The 16,315-nt window shown below is 36.7% G+C and overlaps 3 protein-coding genes across 6 annotated transcripts in view; 2 read left to right on the top strand and 1 right to left on the bottom strand.

Moving 5' to 3' along the window:
• Nucleotides 1-4,469, top strand: part of LOC146002448 (TRAF-type zinc finger domain-containing protein 1-like) — a 51,832-nt gene extending 47,363 nt beyond the window's left edge. For all 3 annotated transcript variants that reach the window (XM_083140285.1, XM_083140284.1, XM_083140283.1), the window contains one exon: nt 1,816-4,469. In XM_083140285.1, coding sequence (XP_082996411.1) covers nt 1,816-1,889 — 74 coding nt within the window. In that variant the 3' untranslated portion in view covers nt 1,890-4,469. The remainder of the gene's footprint in view (nt 1-1,815) is intronic.
• Nucleotides 4,470-8,929: 4,460 nt separating this feature from the next.
• On the bottom strand, nt 8,930-13,984 carry ox (ubiquinol-cytochrome C reductase complex subunit oxen). Its single transcript, XM_083140282.1, has 2 exons — nt 13,737-13,984; nt 8,930-9,155 (listed from the first exon to the last, which is right to left on the bottom strand). The coding sequence occupies exons 1-2, from the start codon at nt 13,878-13,880 to the stop codon at nt 9,117-9,119; spliced, it is 183 nt and encodes a 60-aa protein (XP_082996408.1). The 5' UTR covers nt 13,881-13,984; the 3' UTR covers nt 8,930-9,116.
• Nucleotides 13,784-16,315, top strand: part of LOC146002445 (uncharacterized) — a 25,555-nt gene continuing 23,023 nt past the window's right edge. For both annotated transcript variants that reach the window (XR_014443709.1, XM_083140281.1), the window contains exon 1: nt 13,784-14,440. Coding sequence is in view for 1 of the 2 variants with exons in the window: in XM_083140281.1 (XP_082996407.1) it covers nt 14,129-14,440 (312 nt within the window). In the remaining variant the exon portion in view is untranslated. The remainder of the gene's footprint in view (nt 14,441-16,315) is intronic.

Here is a 16,315-nt window from a genome sequence, read left to right as displayed (position 1 = left end):
TGAACTCGCATCAGGTGATTCCAGTTCCTCACTCTGATCTTTGATGCTTGTTCCATGAAGAAGCATTCTGATTAGTGTCAGCAGAGATAGTGGAATGTCTGGCACATCTTGGATAATACTTCCTTTAAATGACGTTTCCTGTACGTCAAACATTTCAGCTCAACAAGTATTTGCAGTTCTTGCCAACTCAATGAAGTGAACATGAGGTTCCTTATATGTGGCATCTTGGACAACTGTTGCAACATTTTCTTCAAACGATAGAATAGTAGGTTTAGGCTGATCCGTGAGAGGGAAGGTTTGGGAAATGTTTTAATAGCTTCTCTTGCAGACGATGCGATGAAATTGATAATGCGTTATCTCCCTCCAGTTGTTGCAGCCTGTCATTGATCATCTTCCTCAAATCCGATAACTTGAAAAGTTCTCCAGAGCAGGACTCCATGTACATGACAAGCTCAGTAAATGCAACATTTAAGAAACCTGTCTCACCTATTTTCATCTTCCTCTCATTTGATCGAACTTGGTTATAGAAGACCGAAAGGCAATTCTTGTGATATGATGATTCCTGGGCCACCAAATCTCCTATGGACATTTTGACCAACAAATCCTGTCATCCAAGAACTACTGCTCCATTGCAAATTTGCTCCTCGATCTCCAGAGTTGCGACATCATGCAGGTTCTCTTGATCAGTTGGAGGCTTATTGCAGAAGAAACAAACTTTTGTGGTCGTACAGCATGCAGCCAATGATGTGCGTCTTGTGAAGCTTGGCTCCACAACTACTTTGTCTTCAGCTTTTTTTTTTGTTTTCTTGACACGCTCAATTATGGTCTTGTTGTACTTTGAATGGCAGTTTTTGTGAACTTTGAATGGCAGTTTTTGTGAAATTTGGCCTGTTTAGATTGAAAAGTATATAAAAACGAACCTCCTTCCTTCAGTCGTTCGATTACATCTTCTGGTATCGCCTCCAACTCATTCATCATCAAAGCATGTTCGGACAGACTTACATAGCCAGCTCCTCTGTCTGTCCTTGTTGTAAAGGCTGGGCAAACAAGCGGTCCACCTGTGTCGACTTGACAAAACAAGCACTTGCTCCAATCTGTTTTTACCACAGAACTTGCTATCATGAACTTAAACGATGAAATTACCTGCAAGAATAAAAAGGATAATTAGTTAGTTCTGCCTCAAAAATAGATTTAGAATATCGTATTCATTATACAATTTCAAAATGGCTTCCAAAATTACAGATGACCATCAAAAGTTCCCAAATTCGCTGCTAAACATAAATTTTGTTGTACTTTAGCAGCAAATTCTGCAATTTTCGGCCGCCATCTTGGATTTTGGCAACCATTTTGTAATTTTATGTCAAATCTGATAATTCAAATGGATTTCTAGTATTCTGTAACATATATGTGGACACCTATATTACCTTGCAGTGTCAACCGATTATGTCTGCAGCAAATGTATGCTTGTTTTAGCCGCCATGTTGAATTTCATCATCCTCATCATCACAATAGCATAATGTGTCAGAAAAGCACATTAAAGAAAAAATACTATTTTTAGAGAGTTTTCAGACTGAAGCGACAAGCAGCAGGCAGCAGAGTATGTACACCAAAGTGACGAGCACACAAAGATTCCTTCAGTCTGTATGAAAATATTCACAGTCCATGTGCAAAAAACAGACTGAGGGAAACCAATGCACACTGTTGAGAAAACTGCCAATCCGAGCAACACATAAACGACAAGCAACATGTGTGTGTTTTGTCGCTTCACTCTTATAGTCACTATTGTCAACAATTTATTGTCTTTTTAAATTGCAGCCAAAATCACCAAAGAAGTACAAGGCTCCGCCTCCTCCCCAGTAACAAGGCAGAATAGAAAATCTTCAAGATAACAGACGCCTCCTTTCCTCTCTCTCAACATTCAACGCGCGTGCGAGAAATGATGGCTGTTGGGGTAAAAAAATATACATGTAGTTAAAGAGTGCTGTGTGGTCATTTTGAGTACTTTAACTTGCTTTTTTTATCCTAGTTACTTCGATGATATGAAATGAAGATAATAAAAAAAGATTACCAGTGTTCAAATTCATTTCTTATAACAGTGATCTTTTACAATTAGGTCAGTTTGAGTAAGATAAGAATATGATTTTATAATGGAAACATTTGTTGTGTATACATGCACAGTGTGTGATACTTTTTCTTGTGTAAACACAAAAATTAAGATTAATGCAACTTCTGGTTTTTATGTTTTTCTCAAAACTGGCACAATTCTTGATATATAAATATTCTTTTCTTTACCAATTTATTTTGGCGAAAAAATGAAATTCTGCCAAAAAATCAGAATTTCTATATTTGATGTGAATGATTTATTGTTCTACCTACATTTTGTCATTATTAATATTTTGTCCATGATATTTTTCAACCATCATGAGGGAATTTCATGGAGGTATCTTCCTTTAGATCATACATTTTTTTTAAATACTTAATAATCAGGAGGCTAATGTTCTTTTAAAAATGTTCAGATTTAAATAATTTTAAATATATATATATTTTGATTTATTGTGAATTTTATATTTTAAAAAAAATGTGATTAGAGTTCCACAGAAGTGCTTACTTCTACAGAATTGTTCATTTGAATTTAATTTTATTTTGTTGTTGGAAGTAAATTCCGAGATCAAAACATGAAGTTACTTCTCGAAATCCCTCAAATTAAGGAATTGTCATATTTGAAATGTTTGTATTTTTTACATGTAAACAAAAATAGATATTCCAATTTAAATGCATTAGTTCAGGACAATTGATACATACATAGTTTTAATTCTCTTTGTATTTCTTGTATTTCCTGAAATCATACTTTTGAAAAAATATACATTGGTGTCATTTTGAACACACCAAATCATCACATGAAATAACTATTTTTGTGCCCAAGGGTCACTTAGGAATTTCCATCATTACCACTAATAGATTTCCTTACCTGTATCTGCATTGCTGTCATATCCACATTCTTTTATCAGCCAAGGAACAAGGGTTGAATGAAAGTTGAAATTAAATTGCATTGCATTAATATTGATCATGGGATTTGGCATTAGTTGAGATCTTTTCCTCTTGTCCGTGTGCCATTTCTAGCAGACAGTACTCTTCTTTTTCTTTTTGGCATTATTCTTTTGTCTTGCCATCAACACTCATTCATACTATTCTACACACACCACTGTTCATAATGAATTTATTCAGCTACGAACCAAGACCTTTTATGCACAAAATCATTCAGTTTATTCCATTATATTTTTCAGTGGACTGTTTCTGTAACAATTACATTTGGTAGTTGGTCTTGAATTTAAAAAAAAAATAAGTAAAATATTCAATAATTAATCACTTATTGATATTCACACAAACAGTATGAGGTAAATAGGAATTACAAGATCAAAAAGAAGAAAAGAAGTTGTGGATTGGCTCCACTGGTCAAAGAAATGTGGCATGGGCAAGTAAATAGTATCAATAATAGAACTGTTCAAAGTGGTTTAAACCCATTCTAAGCTGTAGATCCAGTTCACAACAAAATGGACTTAAAAAAAGCCTTTGGAATATTTGAAAAATGATTAAACTTGCAGTATAAAAACCAGCTTTATTTATTTTTTATATGAAAGCAGTTGAATGTTAACATAACACTTCAGTCTCCCGTTCAGTACCCTTATAATCATATGAGCATGTACATACAAGCAATGATAATTTTTGAGTGGATTTATGTATGAAGCAGCTATGTTATGTAATTAAAACAATGGTTGTAGTGATGATTGTACACATTGAAAGAAAGGTCAAAGATTGAGGAAAATTTTGAAAAGCTTTGGATATGTCTTCAAGTTACAATTTTAGGTTTCTAGCAAAAATTCAGTAAACATTGGATGTTATGAAATGTTAAATATGCTTTTTTTATAGTATTCTTTGGAAATACATTTCTTCTTTATTCATAAACTTTTCAAACACCTACTGTATGGTAACTTGTTTTTGTGATTGTACATTTATAAAAGAGTTACCTTAAGATATAGAAAATAATTGATCTTCCATTGTTTTTTCTTAACCAAATTGGTGCCAAAAGATAGGTGAACAATGATCAGCTTTCTACTTTTGATACTTTTTAATTTAGGTTCATTGTTGTCGTTAGAATATTTTTTTACGACCAAGAAACTGTGACTGAATGTTTTGAATACTTTTACAAAGTGCATGTAATTAATTTTGGTTAGATGCGCTTCATCCATTACGTTCAACATGTTCAATATTCTTGTTTCACTTGTGTTGTGTTAGAAGGAGTTAACTTTTTTGATTGGCAGTTAGTCACCAACATCAACATCTGCCTCTCCTTTTTTTTAACTTCAGTTGTAGCACTCGTGAATTATATGAAAAGTTACTAGTGGAATATTATACATGTGTGTGCTGAGCCATGCTTCAATATAAAATATAACTCGCTTTGTGTACAATAAACAGTTTTGAAATAATTTTTCTTCTTATTGTCTCCCACATGTTTAAGACAAATAATTTAAATGTGAAATGCCTGTTTTTGAACTAATGAGTAGGGACCGGGACTTTGTTATAACATATTTTTTATTTGGCATCGGATTGAATACTGGAGTAAGATATTTACATATCTGATGAAAATGAGCTGGAATACACGAACTTGATAAGGCATACGTGGGTTGTAAATAAAGTAGTGGCAACACTGTCAGGAAAAGGTGATAACACCGAGCCTGTGCTATCAGGCAGAGTAATGTCAGTTGGGGCCCATGTCGATGTGTGGAGTGCCAAAAGCGGTCATTGCAGCAGGTGCTGTTGCGCATGTATGAGGCTGAAATGAGCACCATTTTCATCACCGTCCTAAAACATGTTTGCCAAAGTAAGACCGATTTTGGATCAACATCCAGGTAGGCCATGGCAAAAATGCACTAGAGTATGATCAGTACTTGCATGAAGCCTGTAGCAACAATACCTAGCTGCAGCCGTTTGTTGCATATTGGTGACAATATCGAGAACCCAGCATGATGCAATTTTCCTCATTTTGAGGTTCATCTCACTGAATCATCGCAACCTCCTCAAGAAATGCACTTACCCATTCTGCAACCATCAGCTGCAGCTAGCTATTGATGCTTCATGCAAGTACTGATCACACACTAGTGCATTTTTACCACGGGCCACCTGGATTTTAATCCAAAATCGCTGTCTTACTTTGGCAAACATGTTTTAGGCGGTGATGAAAATGGTGCTCATTTCAGCCTAGTACATACATGGATCTACCTCCATTTGGTGCAAGGTGCATATATCTTAATCTTAAACCTCAGCTATAATATCTACAGGGTAGGGTTCTTTGTAGACAACAAAATCAGACAGGATGCCTTCCAATGGAGACGTTTAAACGAATATATTATATAAACAAGTATAAATGGAAATACAATATTTACAGGATAAGCTATGTTCTTCTATAATTCTTATTTACAGGTAATTTTCATCTCAATCTGTTTATTATTATTTATTTTCTTCAATTTGTATATTCTTCTATTTGGGCTTCCTTCTTAATGGATGGTCTGGATCTGGACTTCCTTCTTAATGGATGGTCTGGATCTGGACTTCCTTCTTAATGGATGTTCTGAATCTCTATTTCCTTCTTAATGGACATTCTGGATCTGTACTTCCTTCTTAATGGATTTCCATTTATTTATGTTTTTGACGATTTAATGAATTCCTTTTTCCAGCTTTTTCCTTTAAGCTTTGGGAATTATACTAATATCCTTCCTTGCAGCTGCGATTGGAGAGAGTGTGTTACAACAGAGTGTATACTTGGTGTCAAACGACTGACACGCGCAACCAAAAGTGCTGTGGGGCGTCGACTGGATTCCGCTATGGGAATGGTAAATCAACCAGACAGATGCAATATCTGTTCAAAGACACAAACGTGTATCAGTTTCGTATTAACTTACATATGATCACTGATTTGATTTATCGAATATACATATATATTAATTTATTTCTTTTATATTTATTCTTTATCTTCTTATAGTAGATTTTATTGTTTTTAATCTTTCCCATTAGTTTTATTCTTATTTATATAGTTATTCACATATATTATGTTAATTCTTAATCTTGCATGCCTGGTGCTGCCATCTCTATTCTGCTTTTGCAAACTATTTACATTATTTGGTCCTATTGGGTATGTAACAATATGCAATAGCATCTGCTGCACTGACCACTTTTGGCACTCCAAACATCGACATGGGCCCCAACTGGCATTACTCACTGCCTGATAGCATATGCATGGTGTTATCACCTTTTCTTGACAGTGTTGCCACTACTTTATTTACAACCACGTATTTTACCAGTTTTTACATCATATTTCTTCAATTTTCTCATAATACGACATATATCTGCATAATTTGTAATTGTCTTGCACATACTCTGTTATTTTATATTTATTCTTCCTAGCTTTAGCAAAATGGATTGATTATATTATGAATGGCAGGATAAGGAAATTATGGAGGAAGAAATTAAAAGCTGATGGTTTTTTCTTACCAACTACGTAGTACAGAACAATAATACCCCCCCCCCTTTTTATCCTGCCGACAACTGATAGCTGTGTGAACATTGAGAAAAAACTTTCTCAGTCATTGTTCTGCTGGCACCAGAACTACCTGACAGGAAATAAACAAGTTTCAATTGTTCTCATTTCTTTAATTTTTTTTACTTCTCACAACAATCAGTCAAAAATAAAAAAATAAAACATTTGGTACATTACAACCCCGTCTCTATTGGCAATCGAGTACAGGAACTTCTTCAGCAAGATTGTAAGTGCATTGTGGAATGGAAATGTATTTAGTGTAACTTGTTCTGACATGTTTTACTTGTTGGAGTATATCATGTAATTCTGGGGCTGTCACAGCTGGAAAATCTCTTGTAAATATATGTTCTGGAATCAGAGGTGGTTGATATTCTAAGTTCACTGTAGGAGGCGCAATCGTGAAAAAAGAGTATAATTTTGCCAGGTTACATCAACTGTCCGTTTCCTGCTGATTTTGGGGTGTTTTAAGGAATTATTTTTTTCCAGAAAAGTTTTATAGGTTCTGTATTACATAGGGAGTTACAATAATTTACTCAGGCTACATTTTTGGCAAGAGCTTGACTTCTCTTCGAGGCTATTAGGTTGGTAATTGTGGGTCTGGGAGCAAATATTTTCTGTTAGTTTGCAATTCTGTTTAGCAGTCTCACATTCTGGTGTCCACCAATATAATCGGGGAATCTATATGGATTTTGTTCTTTTGATCATAGACTTACGATATTCAGGGTTTTTGTGATTAGGTGTATAAAATGCGAATGCAAGATGCCAGTATTATGTAGCAAATTTTCTGATAAAATCAAGGAATCCAGAGTTATGGATAAAGTGACCAGTCAATAAGGTTCGTTTTCCAGCATTGAAGAAGTGGGGTGTTATGAGGGATATGTGAATTGTACATAAATCTTCCTTGGCCATCAAACAATATGGATAGATCCATCCCAGGATTATTCCCAAAGCAAGGAATGTGTTATTGAACCATCATTGAGTATAATAAAATTATTTAGTTCTATCCAGTCCACTAAGATCTGGCCTAAATGGTCTGAACGTGTAATGCCCGTTGAAATCTCCTACACAAATAAAAGGGCCTGGAATATTGAAAATCTTTTTGTATTTTTTTGAGATAAGAACTGTATACAACTAGTTATGAAGGTAAGAATAATTTCATTTGTTTTATCAAGGTTGAAGGAAAAAATGTACATATTTTATATTTGTATGTGTCCATAAGTAATGTATGTACCCTTGGCAGATTCGGCCTTTAAATAGTCTTTCTAATTTGTATCAATATTCCAACCAAGTTTTTCAACTGATAAACAGTATACACAAACTCAGAATATTAAATTCTCTCTCATCATTGGATTTATCTCATGGTTTTCAACAGGTAAGAGCATGTGCCATCAGATATTTAAATGATGCCCTGAAAGCAATTATTTCCCCTTCTTCATTGGCATGAGCCGGCCTCCTTGGCAGATCACACTAAGACACCAGGGGTCCTGGGTTCGAATCCTGGTCTGAGCATGGATGTTTGTCAGTGTCCATCAATTCCATCATATCATTCATCCCCATCTTCGCAAATTAGCCAAGAGTGGCACAAAAAGCAAAATAAAATAAAGCAAATCAATCATGGGCATGATACAGGGTGTTTCTGTGACTGAAAAAAACTGGCAGGGTGGGTGGAAACTGATCCAAGTACCAATGTGAGATAAGGAATCCCAGTCCAGAAACGCATCAATAAAAAGTTTTAATCCAAAACTAGTTGGGATTAAATCAACTTGTTCGCCTGATCTGACCCCACTCGATCTTTTCTTGTGGGGTCATATCAAGTGTGTTGTCTACAAGACACTGGTAGAGTGAAGATGACCTGCTGGGAAGCTGCTGCCTGTGATATTGTCAGAACAACTCCAGGGATGTTAGAGTGGATGTGACAGAGGTTCTTGCGATGCTGGGGGCTGCCAGTTTGAACACCTATTGTAATGTTTTCATTGTAGAGTGCTATAATACACTGAAGTTATGTTCATATTAAATCTACAACCATAATCTTTCAGTTGACTTATTCCAGTCACAGGCAGTCCCGACTAATTTTAGCTTATAATCTTTTAATTACTAGTTTCCAGACCAGGGTTAAAGTAAAATTAGTTGGACTCAATTTGAAGGTTCATGCCACCATTTCAGGCATGCACTGCATAGCAAGCAAGCCCCCATGGTTTTCCACTCCGCCCCCCTTAAGAAATTTGAATATTCCTCAATTAAATGCAACAATGGCCTATGAAAATTTACAAAATGTGTGGCTACACTAGTTATGACAAAGATGTTTTTTTTAAAAAATGCTTAAAAAAGAACACATAATGGAAACTGTACAATATTTATTAACTTCAAACCATTGATCCTACACTGAAGATTAAGTGTCCTTCTAGAGTTAAAGTCTTGGGTCTTTTCTTCACTTGATGCTACGAAGAACTGCTACTTTGGAAATCCATTTTAATCTTCAATACATTCAATTTCTCTAAACATTAACATATTTAACAAAGTCTCTTCACTGTTCATACTTGTCTTTTATATGCTTCCACAGTTTCTGGAAAAAAGAAAAAAATAGATTGAACAACAAAATGAACCTTTTGTTTTTCAACACAAGGAAAAATAGCCGATTCCAGTGGCAGAGTAAAGAAAAGTGCCAACCAAAGGAATGGTATCGTCCTTGGAAAAGTGCATCCTTCACCAAAATACAAGGGGCGTACTGAAAGTAATGAGCAACGATTTTTAAAAAAATCAGATTCCGTCAATACACGCAAACGAAGTAAATCATCACAAAATACAGACTTTACTGAATGTGTCACCGTAGTGCGACATCATTAGCTTCAATCGCGTGAGTGCAGACAGTTGTTTCAAAATGGTTGACAGTGATAGTTCATCTCGACAATGTGCTGGGATGGAATTCCTTGTTAAAGAGGGAATTACTGCTGCTGAAATTCAGAATAGACTTAAGCATACGTATGGAGATGTATGCATGGGTGCTAGCAGTGTTAGATGCATAAAACATTTTAAAGATGGAAACACGAGCATCAAAGATCAGCCTCTGAGCGGTCGGCCACGAACAAGTTGACATCATTAAAGACAGACAGACATGTCACTGTGGATACAATTGCAGCAATACTTGAGACAGGACACAGTGCAGTGCAAGAAATGATTGAAAGGTTAGGCTATAAAAGGTTAGCCTAAGAAATATAAAAGGAAAGAGAATAAATGAATGGTCCCTTCTTCCCAGGCCTGATGCCGGCTCCCCAGCCGTATTGTTTTGTTCGGTCTCTCTCTCTTTCCGGGTTCGATGCCTGTCCCCGCTCCTTTATCACCCGTTTTTAATTATTATATATTAATATAGTAGGGGCATTTTCTTATTTTAACAGAAGTTTTAAAGAAGTATACGTTCAGTCAAAAGTCAACTAAGGTGTAATTAAATTTAAGCTCCTAGTGTGTTGGTAAATGCAAATAATACTGTTCAGTGTAACGTGTTAATCAAGTCAATTGTAAAACTAGTGCCATCTGTTGGCCTCTTTGTAATTGAATTTCAGTGTGTTGAAATATGCTTGTAGTATAACTGTTTAGCATCCTGAAGGAAAATGTACAGAACGTGCACTTTGCGCCATCTTTTGGGCAGCGAGTAAATTAAGAACAGTAATGTTAAATGGATAATTTGTAAGGTAATTTATTATTTAGTCACACTATGCCTTGTAATAGTTTCTGTCTTTTTAATCTCGTGCCGTACCTTAATCATTCTATTCAATTTATATAGTTCTGTTTATGATTTCTGAGCCTTACCTTTTGTATTTAGTGCCAAACACCCAGCAAGGCCTGAGTGTATAAGAGTTTATGTTTTCCGACTATAAATGAGTTAGCAGCATGGGTAAACTTGTCCCCATGCCTCCCGAGGCTGTGTTGCACAGTTCACCAGGAAGGAAAATGGGGTGGGAACTTCTGCCTCATCCTCCCTACAGTCCCAATATTGCATGTTCCGACTATCATCTGTTCGGTTTTGCGAAGGAACAGTTACGAGGCCAACACTACCAGATGACAGAGGACATACAAAAAGCAGAGCATCAGTGTCTGCGAGCAGCTGGAACTGAGTTCTACCATAAGGGTAATTTCAAGCTTCCAGAAAGTTGGGGAAACTTTGTTAAAAAGTAAAGAAAAGTTTATGATTTAGTATGTTTTTCTTTAATAAAACCAAAACTTGGTTCATGAAAAATTGTTGCTCATTTCTTTCAATATGCCCCTCATAAAGTGAAATACATTTACATTTACGACTAGGTGAATTCCGGTCACACACCTTCAAGTTTACGAGGGAACAGATACGTATAACCAAGCAAATTATCCATCACAATGCTCATGCACTTTGTTTAACCAAATGGAGTTTAAAGAACTGAAACAAAATGCCAAAGAAGCTGCTGACAACCCATGCAGGCTCTGCTGATACTAATCGGTGCCTACAACAAATTTGAAACTTCTTGCTTGCCCCTATTTTTGTTTAAACACCTACTTTTTATTACAATAATATTTTTTTCCAGAAACACTGTAAATTTCCCCTAGAAAAAGTAAATCCCAGACTTTTTCAGACTAGTAGACATATCCTGGTCTTTCTTTTAGTGAATTTATAAGAACTGTTATTTCTTTTCTTTTTACATGAATTATAGCCAGGTCATTGCTTGTGTACCAAGTACACCTGCTTGTGTGAGATATAGAAGTGTGCCTGCTGAGGAGTTAATCATGTGATGATATTCACATGTGGACTGTAATGCAGGAGCAGGTTCATTATGCCAGACATTTTCCAGCCTGTGTGTATGTTCATTACACAGGATGCTCATTGTGCAAGTCATAACTATAATTCAAAAGTAATATTATTATTAGCACAAAACATGACCAAAATAACTATATAAAATATTCACCTACGTATTTTTGCATTTAATATTCTTTTACCTACTGAAACTTCTCTAGCTTGATTGTGACAATGAGAATTCAGATTAAACAAATTGAAGAGTAAACACAACAGAACCATAAGGGTTGCAACTCCACACCTCTCAGGCCTACCTGATGGTAGAGTGGTAATCAAGGGTTCCCGAGTTCAATACTCTGTAGAGGGACATAGCACAATGGTTCGGATCCCATTTTAAACCTTGTAATCAAGGGTTCCCGAGTTCAATACTCTGTAGAGGGACATAGCACAATGGTTCGGATCCCATTTTAAACTGTAGGGAAAACAAATTTCTTCAAATTTACAGGAGAAATTACTTACGGAACTAAGTTTCTGTAGACTTTTGAAAGCTCGTGGAAGTGTTTTCTCCCTTCGTTCAACTTATTTGGTCGGTAAATCATGTATTTTTAGACATTAATGTCTCTCTGATGCACAAACGCTCTTGACTCCATTACGTTCGACTACCTGAACCAAATGTTCCATGCGTTCTATGATGTAACCCCCTGTCAATGTTTCCAAACTCGCCATTGTTTTGCCAGAACATGACAATTTTAACTATGTTTGCCTAACAGAACCTAACCTAACCTTGCGTGCATGGTTCATGGGGCTATTTATGAATGGTTTGTGGGGCTATCCGTGAATGGTGTGTGGGATTATGCATGTATGGTTCGTGGGGCTATTTATGACTGGTTTGTGGGGCTATCCGTGCATTGTGTGTGGAGCTACACGTGCATGGTTTGTGGGGTTTTCGAACCCGGAAAAAAAATGAGTAACACGAAAGTAGGTATTTTTCGGTGAAGAAGGTTGCAACACTGCAAACCCACTGATCATCGACAACGCTAGTTAAGATTTCTCCGCCACATTGTGTGTGAGAGGAACGAACAATAATTACTCGATATGTGGAAAATTGAATCTATTTTCTTGAAAGAACCGAAATCCCACCTTAAACAATAGGTAAATATGCGATAATGCCCGGACAATTTCACTTATTTATTTTCTTAATTTTACCACTGGTACTTACCTATTTTGCCTTGCGGAACAGTCTTTAAGGTGAAGTTATGCCTTTTTCCATAAAATACTGTCAACTTTTCATATTACGATTGATTATTTGTCTTACTTGTTCCGCTTCTGTAATAGACAATATGGCGTGCACTCGTAATGGATCATCGCGCGTCATGATGCGCCAGCTTGTGTTTTGTCGATTTTCAGTGCGCAAGCAGTGTTTCAAACATTCGACGGAAAATTACGTACTATTTCGATTTTTTTTTTTCATGTTTACCTCCACAAACCATGCACGTTAGCCCCAAAAACCATCCACGAGTAGCCCCACAAACCATTGACGTTAGCCCCAAAATCCATCCATGGGTAGCCCCACAAACCATTGACGTTAGCCCCAAAAAACATTCACACAAGGTTAGGTTAGGTTCCATTAGCACTCATTTCACCCCTAAATTCATCGAAAAAGAAAGCGCGGCGAACATAGTTAAAAATAGAAATTTTCGTAAAAAGAAGGCACGTTTAGAAACACTGCAGAGATCTCGTTGACTTTCAACGCTCTCGCCATATGCACGCACACAATGGAAACAACGGCATAATGTGGCAGGCAATGCCAATTTCTTACGTAAAAAGTGATTAATTCTTGTTCGGCAGCATTAAACTACGAAGTTTTTACTTTCCGTGAAAGAAAATACCTCCAAGAACGTCCAGAATGCTAAAGAAACTCATTTCAGTTAGTACTTTCTCCTGTAAATATGAAGAAATCCGTCCGGGCGATATCGCATATTTACCAAACAATGTTTCACAATGCATAATAGGTAAGTACGAATGTAAAAAATGAAATGTGTTTTCCCTATACCATACTGTTACCCAAATAACTATGTAATTAGAGTAAAAATGTGATGCATTATTATATTAAAATAAATAACATCCTCGAAATCTTGCACATAAGCAATCAGGAAAGAGAAGCAGCGTATCGTTTTATGCGAGATCTACCATTGAAATGTCCCAACAGAAAGTGAGTCGGCCGCGTAGCTACAAAGTGATATCAGCCACTATTATATAATTATGTTATTTCTAATAAAACTATGTTCTAGCCTACTATCAAGAAAGTAAATGTTGGATAAATAATGAACTACAAATAACCTAAAATGTGCACAACGAGAATTACTTTGCGATTGCAACAACACTCACCCCCTCATTATATCTTTCAAACGCTGTGTCCACTCCCAAGTCCACCGTCCTTTCAAAGAAAAATGCAGAAACAAGAACAGTCAACGCATACGTTGATGTCCTCTTGAACAAGGCATTATAAATTTTAGATGCAAATGCAGCCATTTTCCTCGTTCAGTCTATCGAAATTCGAGAAAAAGACTGAAGTACAGTGTCTTGAACTGAAGACTAGACGACGACGTCAGTGCTGCCAAGGTCTGAACTTATTGTATGTTCGCTCGCGAATGCAAAAAATCGTGTCGGAGAGAATATTTTCAATCTGAATGGAGATTTTAGTGACTTAGGAGATGTTATTAATTTTACACGTGCTGTGTCTTTAGATAATTTTTTTTTTCTTGAGAAATGTAAATTCGATGGAAAACTGTCATTTGAAGCCGGAACGGCGAAATATTAAATTCCTGTTATTATCACTGTCACTATCAGTAACAAGTACCAATATGGCAGGAAGATTAACGTCTCCAAGCAAAAGATTTACAATTGACGATGCATTTGAAGAAGAGAATGACGATGCCATCAGAGTGTATGGCTCGACAATGGAACGTTCACCTTTGAAGCCAAAGAACAGGAATGTAATATCAGAAGACAGCATTATTGTAAGAATTGAAGACCCTATTAGAAATTCGAGACCTGTTACATCTCCTGCAAGGTTGAAAGTTACGGATGATGTAAGGCTTTAAAACTATTTATTAATGTAAGAAGTGATGTTTAATATTTTTTAAGTAACATAATTGAATTATAAACATGCCATCTATGTCATACTGAACAACTGTTAGAGGTGTGTGAAGGTGATAAAAATAGTTTTGTAACCTTGAGTAGATGTTGAAGTAGGTTTATTCAAAGCTGTGGCAACGGGCAAGGGCAGTCCTACTTTAGATTGGTGAATGGTAACGGTTCCGATTGTGTAATGATTTTCGAAAGTTTTACAGGATTTATTTTGGAATATCGGAAATTATTGTGGAAGCAAGTTTGACGCAAGGGTAAGATTCTACTTTACGTCCTTTTCCTAAGGAATACGCGTCATATATCGTTGGAAAACTTATTGTAGGCTATAAGGAATTCAACAACGTAAATCCCAAAGCGAGGAAAAATTACCTGGAGGAGGAAATGGATAAAACCGATGTTGTCCGGATATGCGTAATTGAGCGTACTGAGGAAATTTTTCGATGATGAAGCACATATTTAGCTGTGAAATGAGTGCTAATGGAACATAACCTCGTAGGTATACCTCGTCCCCGTGAATGGTTCGTGGGGCAACCTGTGCATGGTTTGTGGAGCTACCCGTGCATGGTTTTTGGGGCTATCGTGAATGGTTTCATGAACAGAAAGTGTTTTGAACGATGCACTACTTTTCACAACATATCCCGTACCATGGCCCGATTTTAGACATCGAAACCTTCCTACAGCTCCATAATTTACTTCCAGAATCATCTCGCACCATGTCAAACACCTGGCTCTAGTCTCGAAAGTAATTTCCAAGCGCTTCCTGTTCCAGAAACCATCCAACCAGACGTACGCCATTCTGATCTGTGATCATACACATGCACAATGCACCACAACGCAAAGATGCAGAACGCAACGAGCAAAGCACACACATTCACAACACGGACACAAAGACGAGCCTGCAGTGTTGTTAACTCCCATCGGTTACCACCAAAAGGCGATAAGGACGTAAAGTAGAAGTTGCGCAAGTTGCACAAAGTAGTAGTAGGTCCAGAAAAATTGTGTTTTGGAAAGTAGGTTGCATGAGCATCCGTGGTCGTGAGGCGTCGCGTTCTGAAGCGTTATTTTTGCATGAAAAATGTTCTATATACATGAAGTAGAGGAATGAAAACGTTGAAACACTAATGCAATGTATTCCGAATACCCCAACCTACTACAATAAAGTGTCATTTCTCATTTGTATAAAGACATTTCTTTTGCATACGGCAAATTGGAGAATGGTTTGTCTGTTCCAGATACTCGTTTCCAAACAAGCAATCATTCTTTTATTGTCATCGTGGATGTGCACTACTGTTGCCATCCACAGAATTTCACATGATGGGGTATTATTCTTGAAACATGTTACCACATGATCAGCTGTATCAAGATGTTCGAAGATTTCCAGAAAACAGTGAGGAATGTTATTGTAATGATAAGAGCAATAAACCTGACCTTCCTAACTTAATTACTATAGCAGTTAGAACATGCAACCGTTCATCACAAGGAAACTGCTGTCGAGCACAAAACCACTTCATGGTCTATGTGAGATACTCCCTCCATTGATGGGATTATAGTGGAACCACAGGCAAAAGAGTCAGTGCAGACCCGTGACTCCTGTGCGTAATACTCCCACATGTAGGAGAATGGCAGAGTGCAGCATGCTTTGTTATGGCCAGAGTTGAACCAATGGAGGGGAAGGTGCACAAAGGATTTTGGCCCAAGAGTCTTTTCCTTGTGATTGCTCTATAGTAGTCACATCCAAGATGACGATAATAAAAGAATGGCTGCTTGCTGAAAACTTGTGTGTGGAATGAAAAAATAATGGTACTACTTTACTATAC

Source organism: Lepisma saccharinum, chromosome 18 (genome assembly GCF_977018435.1).
Source record: "Lepisma saccharinum chromosome 18, izLepSacc3.1, whole genome shotgun sequence".
Lineage (NCBI taxonomy): Eukaryota > Metazoa > Arthropoda > Insecta > Zygentoma > Lepismatidae > Lepisma > Lepisma saccharinum.
The sequence above is the reverse complement of the archived record's forward strand: the minus strand, read 5'-3'. Positions and strand labels throughout refer to the sequence as shown.

Excerpts from the sequence above, each read along its gene's own strand:
- ox (XM_083140282.1), bottom strand. The coding sequence starts at position 13,880 with ATGGCTGCATTTGCATCTAAAATTTATAATGCCTTGTTCAAGAGGACA. Across the intron at positions 9,156-13,736 it reads TTGAAAGATATAATGAGGGG|AAACTGTGGAAGCATATAAA; the intron begins GTGAGTGTTGTT and ends TCTTTTTTCCAG.